General features: G+C 43.8%; 1 protein-coding gene across 1 annotated transcript in view; it reads left to right on the forward strand.

Moving 5' to 3' along the window:
* LOC144820127 (uncharacterized) overlaps positions 1–11,161 on the forward strand; it is an 88,211-nt gene extending 77,050 nt beyond the window's left edge. The window contains exon 2 of the mRNA XM_078677763.1: positions 10,700–11,161. Within this exon, the coding sequence (XP_078533889.1) occupies positions 10,700–11,161 (462 nt within the window). The remainder of the gene's footprint in view (positions 1–10,699) is intronic.
* The last annotated feature ends 4,705 nt before the right edge of the window (positions 11,162–15,866 follow it).

Here is a 15,866-nt window from a genome sequence, read left to right on the forward strand (position 1 = left end):
CTTGTGATTTTACCACATACATGGGGGAATTATTTTGTAGCATAGCGGTCTCTCTCGCAATGCGATCTGCGAAAGCATTGCCTTGTCCTATTTTGTCCGTCACCTTTTTATGTGCACTGCATTTGACTATTGCTACTTTCTTTGGACATAATAGTGCATTCAGGAGATCGCATACCAATTCTCCATGCATGATGTGTACTCCGTGTGAAGTCAAGAATCCTCGTTCCTTCCAGAGTAGGCCAAAATCATGCACTACTCCAAAAGCGTAACGACTATCCGTGTAAATGTTCACACATAGTCCAGCACTTAACTCACATGCTTTCGTCAAGGCTATCAATTCAGCTGCTTGAGCCGATTTCTGAGGTATTCGTGCTGCTTCTACCACTGTCTTAAGTGTCGTGATCGCATAAGCTGCGGAAGTCGTACCATCTGGTAACCTCACGCACGATCCATCAACCCACAGTTCCCCATCTACATCTGGAAAGGGTGTATCCTGTAAATCGATACGACCCTTTGTCTGTTCCTCAGTCAGAAAAACACAATCATGTTGTTCTTCCTTCTGAGTTTCAGCAACAGGATCCGGCAGTAAAGTAGCAGGGTTCAGTGTCGCACATCGTTTTAGTGTGATGTGCGGCGCCAACAACGTTAACTCATATCCTGTCAGACGGGCACTGGTTAGATGCTGTGTTTTCGTTTGATTCAATAACGCATCTACCGCATGGGGAACTAACACCAACAATTTGTGTGACAAAACTATTCCCTCACTTTGTCGTATCGCTACTGCTGTTGCTGCAACTGCTCGAAAACATCCAGGCAATCCTCGAGCCACAGGGTCGAGTACCGCCGAGAAGTATGCACAAGGCCTCTGTTTGTCTCCGTGTGTCTGTACTAAAACTGACAACGCGCACCCATCCTTCTCGTGTACATATAATGTGAAAATCTTCGTGTAATCAGGTGTACCTAACACTGGTGCAGAACAAAGAGCTTGTCTCAATTGTTCAAAAGCATTCTGACATTCATCCGTCCATTCAATGGGGATCGGTGTATCTTTAGACAACAATGCCAACAACGGTTTAACAATGTGTGAAAAACCCAATATCCATTGCCTGCAAAAAGACGTCAAACCTATAAAGGCACGAACATCTTTCTGAGTGCGAGGGACTGGTGTATCTAAAACTGCTTGAATTCGATCTGGTGTCAATGCACGGCCCTCCTTAGACAAAAGATGACCGAGGTAGGTCACCTTGGGTCTACAATATTGCAGCTTTTTCTTTGAAACCTTATGATTATTTTTGGCTAGGAAGGAAAGCAAGGAAAAGGTACTTTTCTCACATTGTTCTTGTGTGTCTGCAGCCAGTAAGATGTCATCCACATACTGAATAAGAACCACTCCATCTTGTAATTCAAAGGAATCAAGCTGCCTTTTCAAAGCCTGACTATAGATGCTAGGACTTTCTGTATAACCTTGAGGAATTCGACAAAATCTGCACGATTTATTATTCAATGTAAAGCCGAATAGATATCGACTATCAGGATGTACAGGAATCGAAAAGAAGGCATTCTTCAAATCGATGACTGTAAAAGTAGTTGCTGTCGATGGAACCAACGTAAGCAACGTGGTGATGTCAGACACCACCGGGTACTGAGGCACTACTATCTTGTTGATTTCCCTCAAATCAATAATAAAACGGTAAACCTTAGCATCTGTATCTCTTTTAAGGATCGGTAAAATTGGGCTGTTGCAAACATTGTAGGGGACTTCCTCAACGACTCCTGCCAAAATCAAATCGTTCACAATGTGTATCAAAGCAATTTCACCTTCTCTCGAAATCTTATATTGTGGGACACGTGGTAGAGATACTCCCTCCTTTACAGTAATACGTACTGGAGGAATTATCATTTGCCCTACATCCGTATCAGAAGTGGCCCACAACGTTTTTGGTAAGGAGGCTAATACTTCAGATTCATGGAGAAAACACACTCGCTCAATTTCTGGGTAATTCTCATTCAACACAACTCGTACTCCTTCTGGGGCACAGCGAATAGTAGCTCGAAAGTGTTTTAACATATCGAGTCCCATAATATTATCTGGTGTATTTGGAGACAACAAAAAGGGACATGGGGCAGCAAATTTATCAACATGAAATGCAACGGGTTGAGACAGTGGGCTAGAAGTAGGTGTTCCATCGAACCCTATAGCTGTAATTACCTCGCCAGACAGGGGAGCCCTTGGAACCAAGTATTTGGACAAAGCGCTACGAGTAGCTCCTGTATCGACCAGAAATTGATCAGTAGAACCCAAAACATGTGCTTCTATATATGGACCCCTTTGATCAACTGGTACCTCAACCGATTCCACACCCCATCCTACGCAATCCTATGCATAGTGCTCATCACGTGGCTCAGCAGAGCCACCCTCATTTATCTGATATTGATTGCGATTATCAAATGTATTATAATCTGTCTGACCACGACCCCTTGCTCCATATCCTCCATGACCATTTGCTCCATATCCTCCACGATCATTTGCTCCATATCCTCCACGATCATTTGCTCCATATCCTCGCGGCCCCCCATAATTGTTCCTAGACCTTCCACTTCCTCGTCCCCTCAAATTACACTGTTCTCGAAACACCGGACAGTCTGCAATCCAATGCCCAAACTGTTTGCAGTATGCACATTGATTCACAGAAATGTCAGAACGAGGGGGAGGAGCGTTATTATACAATCTTCGTCCCCCTCTATTGTTTCCTCTCGTAGCCTGAACCTGAGCTAACATTACCTTCGTCTTCAAATCCTTCGCTTTCTTTTCACTACTTTCCTTTGCCTCCAATTCCTGTCGTTCATAATATTGAGCCATAGTCAAGAGAGAAGCAGGGGTTGCCGTGGTCCACGAACTTTCACTCGCTTTTAATCGTTTTGCAATCTCCGGTAGGAGATTAGCCACATACTTATCAACAAATAAATGCCTGCCTGTATCTTCTGTTAATGATTGCCCACTGTAATCATGGAATGCTGCCTCAAAGCGAGAGAAAAAGTCAGAAACCGATTCATCCGTCTTCTGCTTACACGAGGCTAATATAGTCCAATCAATTTTTTTAGCGGGAGCAAGAGTCTTTAATTTTGTTAGTATGGCCCCTGGAAGGTCTAATATTAATTGACAAGGCTTACATGCTGGTTCCCTATCTAAATCAGCTTGAGCAAGATCTTTCCAAGTGGCCCCAAGAGTCGTGTGGTCATCAAACTTACGAATCGTTCTCCACATATCAGGTGGCAATATCAACCCGAAAAACAAATCAATATCAACTAACGTCATAATACACGATGAAATTGCACTTTCAACACTTTCATAGAAAGCCGCAGGATTTTTACGGGGATCAGGCAAAGCATTCTTAAGCGCCATAACATCTGCTCTATTCCAAGGCGTATAAACCCAGTTATATACAAAATACCCTTTCGCGTCTTTAGAGCGTTTATCATCATCTGTGCCATCCCCTTTGTGGGGGACATATAAAGGCGCAGCTTCTCGCATAGGTCTAACATTAATCGCAGCGATCTTATCTGTTCCAAAGATAGGGCATTCTTTGGATATTTCCGTCGCTCCGGACGCAGGCGGACCCTTCGATTTTTCCAACTCCCGTAGCCGTGTCGCCTCATTCCGTAGGTGAACCAAACGTTTGAAAAATTCATCCGCATCTGAAAGAACAAAAAGACCTTTACGAAAGTTCTCACGACCCTTAGATATATCCTTGGGTTCTAATTCTGAAGAGTATTTTCTGAACCGTTCAACAACCTCATCTCCAAAATGATCTAAGAAATACAGTCGCTCTTGATCAGACCATTGTTCCATTTGCTTACTAATTTCAGACACAGTAACAGTATTAATATTTAGCTTTCGTGCAAACGAACACAATTCCGCAGTTCGTTCCGCATGTAACCTTGTACGCTGCGTACGATCATTACCCTCATCTGATTGGAGTGGAGTAGTGTGGCTCACTGGTTAGAGGCAGCAGGCCTGAGAGCAGAAGTCAGCCCGGGACCAGGGTTCAATTCCCGACGCGGCAGGGTCGTGGACCTTGGTCAGCGGACCTGATAATTCTCGCTTCGGTGCTTACTCTAATCAGGGGTTCCACTCGGCAACTCTGGGCATTAGCTTGCCTAATCTCCACAACGGCCCCGCCAATTCCGGGGATGCCTGGCTCCACCTTGGGGATTCCCAGCAAGGGACCATCCCACAGGGAAAGCCAGGACGGGTTCCCCAGAGTTATACAGCGCCGGGACGCCCCGTTGCTGGGGCAGCTGTGCGCTTTACAACTATACTACATTTACATTTACATTTACATTTACATTTACATTCCTCGTTCGGAGCCGTAGGTGCAACGTACGGAGGCGGACAGCGATCTAGTAATGAAAAATCATCTGTTTCATTAGTAAGGACCGGATAAAGAGGAAGCCTGATAGGGAACTGACCATTAACCTGTAAATTATGTTCTCGCGTCTCCCTCTCTTTCTTTTCCTGTAACTCCTTCTCCTGTAGCTGTAAAGCTTTATCATGTGCAGCCTTCCGCTGCACCTTCTCCGCCAAGGCTTCCTCACGCTTCACTCGTTCACGCGCCTCTTTCTCCCACATACGCACGCAATCAAACATATCTTGTCTAGACCTTCGCTGAAACAAACACTGCTCCACATACTGAACCTTTCGAAGACTAAATGACCCATGTAGTGGCCACTGTAATTCACGATCAGTTTTAGTATACTTATGCCATAACGTACTATACATTATTGGTGGAATACCGAATTTAACATACATCTCACGATTTGGAGTCCCCTCTGGGGGAGCCGGCTGTGATTCATTTAATCGATAATTGGTACCATTTTCAAAACAGCACATCCTTCGGAGCGTGCTAAAAACAGGCATGTTCAAAAAGTACCACGAAAACGCTATACTACACAAAAATGGCACTTAATGTGCTTCATACACGGTGTGCCGTTCAAATCAAATAAATCAGAGAAATATCCCTACATGCCTGCCTATGTGAGGTGCACTTCACATATTCAAATTCAAAGTCAAAGATTCAAACGTTAGCTAACTTCAAACAAATTCAAATTCAAAATTCAAAAAGCCACAGTAAGTGTCAGTAGACTACCTCACTAGTCAAAAGCTTACCAAATATCTTCAAAAGTCCAAGGTCCAACTGCCAAGTTCTGTGGTCAAATCAGCCAAAACGGCACATCACGACAATCCAAGATCAGAATCTCAGTCGAAGACCGGTGCCACCTGGAAGGTCAGATCGGAAGGAAGGAAAAACACACCGTGGGTGCCAAGACTCGGGTCACTCAATGGCAGCGATCGCGTCCATGGCGAGTTTCCTGACCTTCGTCACGACCTCTCCTTCGGGCATCCGAGTCGCCGATGAGTCCCTTCGTGGTCGCCAATTGTGGTGTTGGGTTCAAATCAGGCCTACATACTCTGCTAAACTTTCGAACACCTTAGTATAGAAGTTGGCACGGACACTGGAAAAGGCAAAAGACAAGTTTATTAGGACCCCATGGGGTGGTGATACATTCCTACAGCACCCTTCGGCAATGTAAGAAGTAGCACACCGAACATCGGTGCGCGACCTCTTTTATACAGTTTAATAGCAATAAAAAGATAGGCGGTTACAAGTTACACATTTTAGGTACATATAAGGTCATTTTTGGAACACAGCCAGCATGTGGGAGGAGTTCAATAGCACTGGTCAGTTAGTGCTAACATTCCTAAAGAATGACCAGTTGATGCATAGTGCGCATGTGCGCTTGACCAGTAGTAAAAATAGCCTGTTGCCGAGCAGAATAGATGACCATGGGTATCGAGAAAGGACGAAAGGGCAACCTGACCACGAGGCAGCATGTTCATAGAAAATGGAAGCCAGAAGGATTCAAAATGGCCCCCGTTCGTTTTGGTCAAGTTAACGAAAAAGACCGTGAAGCTGTGCTAAACGCTAACTCAGGAGCTGCCAAAACACGACAAACTGCCTGATTCTAGGGAGAAGGAAACATTGAATTATTTGGCACATAAATGGGTTACCGACCCGACAAGATATGAGCTAGAGTCAGTTATGGATGTCTTCCATCAGTGGGAAGCACCGAAACAGAGATACGTTTTTGAGAAAATGTGTACTTTTCTTTGTGAGGATTTAGAGGAGAATGATTTGGAACCCAATCCACCTGATTTATGTCATATACGGTTCGAGTTTGGGAAAGGCGCGATTGTGGGTTCCGATGTTGAGAAAGCAGTTGCGACATTGTTGTCGTTTAGGAGTGAGGGTGTTTCTCGGTCGTTGTTTGAGTCTGATTCCTCTGTCAAGAAGAAGGTAAGACAGTATCCAATGAGAGAAGTTCCTCCGGTATGGAAGGAAGCAGTGCAGGCTGATGCGGGTCGTAATATTGACGCTGTTCCAGCACACTTTCAGCGTGTTTGGGTACATGTTCCATGGAAGCGAGCTGAAGTCTTGGCCCTTAAACAGACATTACCTGATCCCCGTAAAACTCCTGCAGGGTATTACAAGGAATTGTCACAGACTGCAGGCTCTTGCATTATGAATTTAGCGGATATATACATGTTGTTTGGAAATGTTGTTCCACAGCCTTTATGGGGAAAGATTCGTCATGCAGATCATGATCAAGAGTTAGGTGACTCATCGGCTAATATTAGTGCTGCAAATGATCGACAAGTTGGTGGTGCTAAACCCGAGCCTTTAATAGCAGATCTCCCTGGTAGAATCATTAATTACATGAAGACTTTAATGCCTGCGATGCGTGTGAATTGGGATAAATTGTCTGCGTGTAAGCAGAAGAAAGACGAAACAGTGTCCGATTTCTTCCCCAGGTTTGAAGAAACGTTTATCGACCACAGTGGTCAAGATATGAGTACAGAAGGTGGTCAACGGTTGTTCGTTGACAAGTTCGTGCACAATTTGCTTCCCGAGTTGTGTAAGAAATTGAAAGATTCAGAAAGTTCTTGGGCCGTTTCCTCTTCAGCACAGATATTGGCTACTGCACAGTATTATGAAAATCGAGATAAAGATGAGAAGGATAGAGCAGACAAGAAAACTAAAGAGTTAAAAACAAAGGTTCTGTTACAGCAAGCGTACCCGCCATGTGGTGGCCAGAATAACTATCAGCAACCTCAACAGTATCAGAGAAACTCGCAAAGGGTCGAGTTTTCTCAACCACGTGTTCCTGTAGGTCCCAATCAGTGTTCATATTGTAAAGAAGAGGGTCATTTCAAGTATAGTTGTCCTATCTTGTTACAGGGTACGAATGGTGCTTCTGGTGCACGAGGTCGAGGTGTTCAACAAGCACCTAGAGGTAGAGGACGTGGAAATTTCCCCCAGAACGCGCGTCCTTTCCCGCCTCAAAATTCAATGAATAGGTTTGATCAGCAGAATAACGCGTCTGATAGGACAGCTCAGTACTATGCTGATGACTACTATGCAGAAGATGAGAATATGGAAGGTAATGATTGCTAGGACAGCCGTAGACCTTTGTCTGGTGAAACGAATGTTTCAGTAGGTTTTTCTGGCGCCCCGGTTAGGAACCCAGTTTCTAGTCCTATGTCCCTTTCTGTTGGACCTTGCGAATTCGAAGCACCCCTTATTCTGACGACAGGTTGTGGTGAAAACTTGTTAGGATTGGATCTGTTGAAAAGATTGTATGCGACTTTGTACTGTTCTCCTTCGGGAGTACAACTTACACTGGGTAAGAAAGTGATCTCTCCAATGTATTTATCGAAGGATAAACTTCCGACAGAATTGTCATTTCTTCCAGATATTCTTTGGGCTACTGGTCCTAATGATGTGGGTCTCTTAGAAATACCGCCATATGTTGTGACATTGAAAGCCAATGTGAAAATGCCACGCATTCCCCAATACAAGATTTCTAGTGAAGGTGAAAAAGCATTGCTAGCGATCATTTATGATTTGATTGAAAAAGATGTAATTGAAGAGACAAGAGGTAACGTTTGCAATAGTCCTGTTCTGCCTGTTTTGAAGCGCACTGACCCTTTCCAGCCACCTGTGTACAGGTTTGTGATTGATCTTAGAGAAGTCAATAAGATTGTTGTGCCACAATTTCCAGTTGTTCCTGATATCACTGCCCTATTGACTTTGATTCCAGCTTCTGTGACTTGGTTCTCGGTGATTGACTTGAAGAATGCTTTCTTCAGCATCCCGATTGCCGAGGAGAGTAGGGATATTTTCGGCTTCAGTTTAGGAGGCCGAAGCTTCCGCTTCAAACGCGCTCCCCAGGGCTACTGTGAAAGCCCATCGATATATAGTCAGGCTTTAAAGACACAGCTTGATACGATTGTTTTACCTGATGGCGCTACCCTTTTCAGAACGTTGATGATTTGCCAGTTGCTGCAGATACTGAGGAGATCTGTCAAGAAGCCACGTTGTCACTGTTGCATCATTTGTCTGATTTGCATCACAAAGTGTCCCTTTCGAAATTGCAATATTGCCGACAAGAAGTGACCTACCTAGGTCATCTCTTATCGAAGGAGGGAAGGAAACTGACCCCAGAAAGAACTCAGGCAATAGCGAAATTGAGTGTGCTAAGGACACAGAGAGAAGTGCGTGCTTTCCTAGGTATTACATCGTATTGCAGACAATGGATACCAAATTTTTCTTTGCTGGCCAAACCTTTGGTGGCGCTAACTTGCAAAGATACACCGAATCCCCTTCCATGGTCTGAAGAGTGTCAGAAAAGTTTTTCTGAATTGCGCAATGCATTATGTTCGGCTCCTGTGTTGGGTACCCCCGACTACAGTAAGCCTTTTACATTGTATGTCCATGAGAAAGAAGGTTGTGCATTATCAGTGTTGACACAGTTGTTCTGAAACAGGCAGCGTCCATGCGCGTATTTTTTGTCGACTTTAAACCCGGTAGCTAAAGCATTGCCGAGTTGCTTGAGAGCCACAGCGGCAGCAGCTGTTTCTATTCGACAGTCTGCTGGTTTAGTGATGAATAATACATTGATTGTGATGGTTCCACATGCAGTGGACACGTTGTTAAACAGGACCAAGACACAGCACTTAACTAGTGCTCGGTTGTCAGGTTACGAGTTGACACTTTTAGCGAGTCATGTTCACATAAAAAGATGCAACACGCTTAACCCAGCTACGTTGTTGCCGATTGAAACAGAGTTAGATACTTCTGAACAGCATGATTGTTTTCTCAGAACAGAAGAAGAAACGAAAGGGAGAATAGATCTTCAAGACACTCCTCTTGTAAAGTGTGATGGTACCTTATGGGTGGATGGTTCATGCTTCAAGCTTCCGAATGGAGATACGACTGCGGCATATGCTGTTACGACTTTGCATTCGATTGTTGAAGCTGCACGTATCCCATATAATTCAGCTCAAGCAGCAGAGTTGATTGCACTTACGAGAGCATGTGTGTTGTCGAAAGGAATGAAAGTGACCATATATACCGACAGCCAGTATGCATTTGGTGTGGCTCACAGTTTTGGACGATTGTGGAAAGAACGTGGATTCCTGACTTCGCATGGAGCTAAGATTCAGCATGGTCAATTGGTGAATGAGCTCCTCGAGTCACTTACTTTGCCGTTGCAAGTTGCGATTGTGAAATGCAGTGCACACAAGAAGGTGACTGATGATGTTGGTCGTGGAAATGCATTTGCTGACAAAGTCGCAAAAGAAACAGCGAGGGATGTGATGAGTCGAATGTATGTTGCAGGCCCTGCAAGATGGATTGGTGATATTGGAATGTGTGAAGTCACGATAGAGAGTGTGAAGTCTATTCAAGCTGAAGCTACAGAGAAAGAATTAAGTGTGTGGAGAGAAAATACGGGTAAAATGGATGCCAATGGTTGTTGGGTTGAATTGTCAGAGCATCAGAGATGGTTGTTACCCGATGCGTACGTGCTTGCAGTGGTTACGATGGCCCATGGAATGGCTCATATCAGTGTGAAAGGGATTTGTAAGTTGTTGGCTCCAGTATGGCAAAATGCTGGAATTCCTAAGTGTGCAGAGAATGTGGTCAAGAATTGCATGGTGTGTCTGAAATACAATCCTGGTAGGGGAACCCCAACTCCAGCTGGTCATTTTGCGCCTCCAACGTATCCGTTCGAGGTTTTGCAACTAGATTTCATCCACATGGAAAGGTGCAACAATTTGAAATACGTACTCGTTGTTGTTTGTGCCTTTTCAAGATGGGTAGAAGCATATCCCCTGAAAGACAACACTGCCTTATCCACAGCTAAAGCCCTTGTGAAAGAGTTTTTCCCTAGATTTGGAATGCCGAGAATGGTCTGGAGTGACAATGGGAGTGAATTTGTGGGTCGAGTGATGAAGAAAGTATGCGAAGGGCTAGGCATCCAACAAAAATTTCACGCTGCAAATCACCCCCAATCAGCTGGACTAGTAGAATGTTACAACGGCACGCTAAAACTAAAGTTGGCCAAGATCCAAGCGAGCTCTGGTCTTAAATGGCCTGACGCTCTGCCTTTAGCACTCCTATCAACAAGAATGACGGTGCATTCGTGAGTGGGACTTAGTCCGTATGAAATAGTGTTCGGCCGTCCGGCCAACATATGGGGAGTTCCAAGGCCGACAAAATTCAGTGAGATCGAACACCCTGTACTGCTTGACTATTTGTATGAATTGACGGCTAAATTGCGTGTTTTACACCAACAGGTTCACGATACTCTACCTCAGGTCTCTGAAGCTCCAGGTCATCACATCGACCCTGGATCCTGGGTGCTGGTCAAGAATTTCCAGCGAACAAAGAATGACCAGCCCCGGTGGACCGGCCCTCATCTAGTTCTTCTCTCAACAAGATCAGCCGTTCGAGTGGAAGGGAAGAAGCACTGGATCCACAGTGTACACTGCAAGAGGGTGCCTCTGCCTCTACCGTACGACCGGTGGGTCCAGGAGGGTGTCGCTGACTCAGAGACTGAAACTTTGCCTCGATTTCTGCCTTTCAGTGATGCACGTGTAAAAGGAACAATTTCTGAAAAAGAAAGTGACAATCTCTTGCAAGAAGCTGTGTCGCCGTCAATCCGATTGGACACCACAGAGCCTGAACTACTGTTTCAAGACCAGACAGTACCTGGGAAGAAACGTTATAATCTGAGGCCGAGAACTATGGACAAATAAAATTTTTCCTTTTCTTTGCTAAAATTTGAAAGTGCAGCTCTCTCATCTGAGAAACTTTTTTTATTTTTGTTTTTCGAACCACCATCCGGGTTCAGCTGTAGGGTCGCGGTTGCCCAAGTCTTTGGGGTGCAGCTGAAGACGTTGGACAGTTCTGGTTGGTCTAAGGGAGTTGCCCTGGACTGACAGAAGCATTCCTTAGCATAGAACACCCTACCATCGCGAGCAGCATTTTAGAGAGGATGGAGTTTTTCGAGATGGAGAGACCTGCCAAACAAATGAACTTTAAGACTACAATTTGCAGAATGATGACCAAGAAACGCTTTTTGATATTATGTATTTTCATGTTGATCAGCGTAATGATGTTTTTTATAGGATATGTTTTATTCTCTTTTCGAGTGACATTTGCACCCACTACATCGCCCATGCCTCCTCCTACTGTTTCCTCGCATTCTTTCCACTGTTTCCTGAACATGAATCCGCTAGGAGATTAGAGTTTATTAATAACTCTTTCGTTCAGCTTTTACACCAACACCAATTAGTAGTGAACACGACTAACTGTTGGGTGTGTGGTCTTATGCCTCACACAACGGATAAAGGTATCCCTTATCTGGTTCTGCCTTTCAGCCACAATGGTTCTGTGTGGGCATACAGAACAATGTTCATTTACGCACATGAGACCTACCCCCTACGTTCTGTGACAGACACTCCTAAGAATAGTGCTCTAGTTAAGGGTATAGTAGACATGATTAAAGAAGATATTTCCTATGGGACTATCCCGAGAGAAGAGACCCTAGTATATATAGGATGGAACGTGACCGGATATGGAGTTACTCTGAGTGAGAAACAGCAAGATAAGAGATTTTCCCCGATTTGGATTGTACCCCATCAGGGTCACCTATGTCTGCAAGGTACTGGCAAGAATCCCAGAGCTCAGTTAGGGGAGAGCGTCTGCACTGAGACATATGTTTTTGCGTCCCAGACTTCCCCTTCGTTCTTAGCAGCTAAGGGTACCTATTTCATCTGCCATGATAGAGCCTATACATGTTTCCCCCCTGACTTTTCGGGCACATGCTTTGTTTCGTTCCTGTTGCCTCCCACCTACACGGCAGCGGCAGATTACCATAAGACAAGGATAGTTAGAGGTGTCTTCAGTAAAGAAGACACTGCAGAACAAGAATTTGGAGACTTCGTAAAGGGTTTTCTGCCGTTCTGGGGACCCATGGTTAACAGCAGGACCATAAGGCAATTGACAAGGGTGGTTGAATCCACCGTGATTTAAACTGCCGGTGCCCTTAGTAACTTGACTGCTGAGCTCCAGTCGGATCGTCTTATGACCCTTCAGAACAGGGTCGCGTTAGACGTCATACTTGCAGACCGAGGTGGGGTATGTAGAGTGATCCAATCGAGTTGCTGTGTTTTCATTCCAGATAACGCTCCAACAGTGTACCAGGCCATCTCCAAACTACATAAGATTTCCGAATCTATTCATGTAGACAAAGGAGATTGGTCGTTAATGGGATGGTTCTGGGAACTGGTATCCGGCTGGGGATGGAAAATTCTGATGGTCATTGGGATGGTCTTAGCCATCCTTTTCCTGTTCTGTCTGTGCGTACAGTGTGCTCCTGCAATATGTGGCCTCTGTGCTACATCGTGTGTAAGGAAACCTGTACCAAGGGATGAGCTAAGTAATAGGATGATGCTACAGCAACATCTCAATGACTTTATGAATATAGACCTGGACTCAGATTAGCATGAGTATAGGTTATTGCCTATGTAAGGGCAAAAGGAGGGTCTGTAGTACTTGAAATTCTGGACCCATGTTATAAACATCATCGTATCATGACGATTTTGATACCAGAAGACCGAGAATGGCTAGTACACTATGCACAAGCATTTTCGTCATATTCAAGTGACGATTTCACCTTGAAATCGCAGTTTTCGTCCTGAACCCTCGGGTTCCATTTTGTGTACGGCAGCCATTTTGTGAGTTGCCCTCACATATGCCAATGATTAAGGCCAAACACGATCCTGAAGGACACGTACACCTTTCCTGACTTCTCTGCGACCTGGGCAAGCTGACTCCACTGCCCAAGGCCAAACCTGTTCGGTCAGTTCCTCTCCCAGTGGCCGAACGAGATAGTATCAAGGCACAACATGCCATAAACCTTTCATCGCACACAAACCACGCCTAATCTTGCACACACCTGTCCCTGTTCCCTACTTTATGACCTGCTTTACGAGGAGGAGGTGCCCGTTTTTATTGGGGGTCTTTCGATATCTGATGAAAATACTGGGCCTTGCCGGATAATTGATTGTGGGCTGGACGAACTGAAATATGGGCTTGTCATCATGACTCTGCTTTTTCTTTGTAGTGAAAATATGTGAATGATCAACTGTAAAGTAAAGAATGTTTGCCTAAAGCGTAATATTTTGTATAAAAAGAGAAGGCTGGCTTTGTAAGATTGAGCAGTCTCCTGAGAATATACACCGTGTTGTACTTCTAGGATACCTGTTACTTGGTTGCAGCCAATAAATTCGATCTTTGACTTCACCTAGAAGACTCTGAGTTTCTGTAGTCTAAACAGGAAGGACCCGAAGTCTTAGGGTGTACCCCTGGCACCGCTGGGTTCTGAAAAACCCAGTACTTCAAAACCCGAGTGTGCCAACTTCGTTTATTGCACAAAGTTGAGCTGAATATGCATAGGATGACCTGCTTTAAATTTTAAGAGAGGCAAACTCAAACATTGGGGACATCAACATAAAGACAACAGGATAACTTTGCTCTTTAGATCTTGCTAATGTTTTCAGATATCTTCACAACAGGTTCCAAGCCATGCTATCATTTATCTGCATCAAAACTAATCCCCCTCTAGGGAAAGTAACTGATTTCTTCCTGTGTAAAGAGTACCAAGCAAGAGGTGCTCCAGATATTCACATGGTATTATGGATAAGAAATGCTCCAAAATTTGGAACAGACAGTAATGACTGTGTGCTGTCTTTTATAGAACAAATGTGACATGCGCAATCTCTAAAGATACTACTGACAATGGACTGAGAGAACAAGTTCTGCATTTCTAAACACATAGATGTTGTCGAAAATAGAGAAGCAAAGGAAGATTTTACACAAGATTTCCTTTCAGCGTTCCACACCCAGTTATTTCACAAGGAAGAGTCAACAGCTTTTTGTATGCAGTGAGATATACAGTAACACGAAAAATACGCACAACATAAGAAGAACAGAGGCTTTAAAGTTCATTAATGACTATAAAACTGTAATTCTTAAAATGTGGAATGCAAATATGGGCATGCAATTTATTGCACAGAACTCTATGGCTGCTGCTCGTTATGTAACTTTGTGCATTACAAAATTAGAGAATGTTGAAATGAAAGAGATGTGTCAGGAGATTTCTGTGGAAAAGAGTTTTACAAAAAAGCTGTACAGCTTTAGTTTAAAAATGCTATCCCATTGGAAGATGGGTTCTTATGAATGCTGTGGCAGGTTAAGTTCGGCCAGTTTATTCTCAACATCTAGGGGAATCGTTTGGGTAAGTCTAGGGCTAGCATTCACACGAAATAGAGTGTTAAATTATTTCCCAGAAATTCAGTATCTAGTAGCGCCTGACCCGGAAAGTACTGACATTGTAAAATCCAACATGTTGGATACATACTACCCAAGAAGAAGTGTACATTTGGAAAATATGTGCTTAAATGAAGTTCTTCAACACTGCAGGTACAAAAACAATGTAACAGAAAACATAGAAGAAGCTAAATTTGCAGTACTTAAATCTGATGGCTGTTTAGTGAGCCATGCAAAAGGAAATTTAATAAACCACAGAAAACGAAGTTGCCAAACTTAGGAGAAAATAGAATGTTTTTATTTGGCACTTCTTCTACTGTTCAAGCAAGCCTTGGTGTGATGAATCGGAGTTAATTGGAGGCTATTACTGATATGAAGATTTATATAATGCTATGAAAGACAGTATTGATTGTTTAGCCTTCCAAAATTATATGTAAATGTCAACTGATGAGATTCAGCAAGAAGAAAGAATTGCTACATAGGTAGCTAAGCACAGTTCATAAAGCAGTCAAAGTTCTGCACCACTCAGTCAAGATCCTCCTGGAACACCTATTATTGAAAATGAAGCTGCAATAGCTATAAATGAGGAGGATAGTGCAATGGAACAAGCTGGACAAGAAACTACACACCTGGAGCAGTCAACGCTGACACTTGTCAACGTCTATGGTCCCTAGACGGACGAGCCAACATTTTTTGAGCAAATGTGTCTGTGGTTGAACAAATTACCACCAGATGCAATAGTGTGGGGGGGGTGATTTCTACATGTGCATAGACCCAGTGCTAGACAGGTCGACCAATATAGATAGATATGGTAAACAAGCAGCCAGGGTACTCAAAGTAGGTATGGAGGAGCAGAATTTAATTGACATCTGGAGGCTAAGGCATCTGGGGAGACGGAAAGGTACATGCTCTTCTGCCACTCACAACACAGGGTCCAGAATAGACTTCTGGTCGGCGTCACAGGAGATACAAACATGCACAAGATCCTGAGCTGGAAAAAAGTTCAAATGAGTTCGAGATATCAAGTCCCAATATTTTAGGTGCTCCTCATTTTATTCTTCATGAAAAGATTTTTCTTTCATTCAATTGATTGAGTCCAATCTTCATATATTTACAAGAGAAAAACCA

The sequence above is a fragment of the Lissotriton helveticus genome, chromosome 2_1 (genome assembly GCF_964261635.1).
Source record: "Lissotriton helveticus chromosome 2_1, aLisHel1.1, whole genome shotgun sequence".
Lineage (NCBI taxonomy): Eukaryota > Metazoa > Chordata > Amphibia > Caudata > Salamandridae > Lissotriton > Lissotriton helveticus.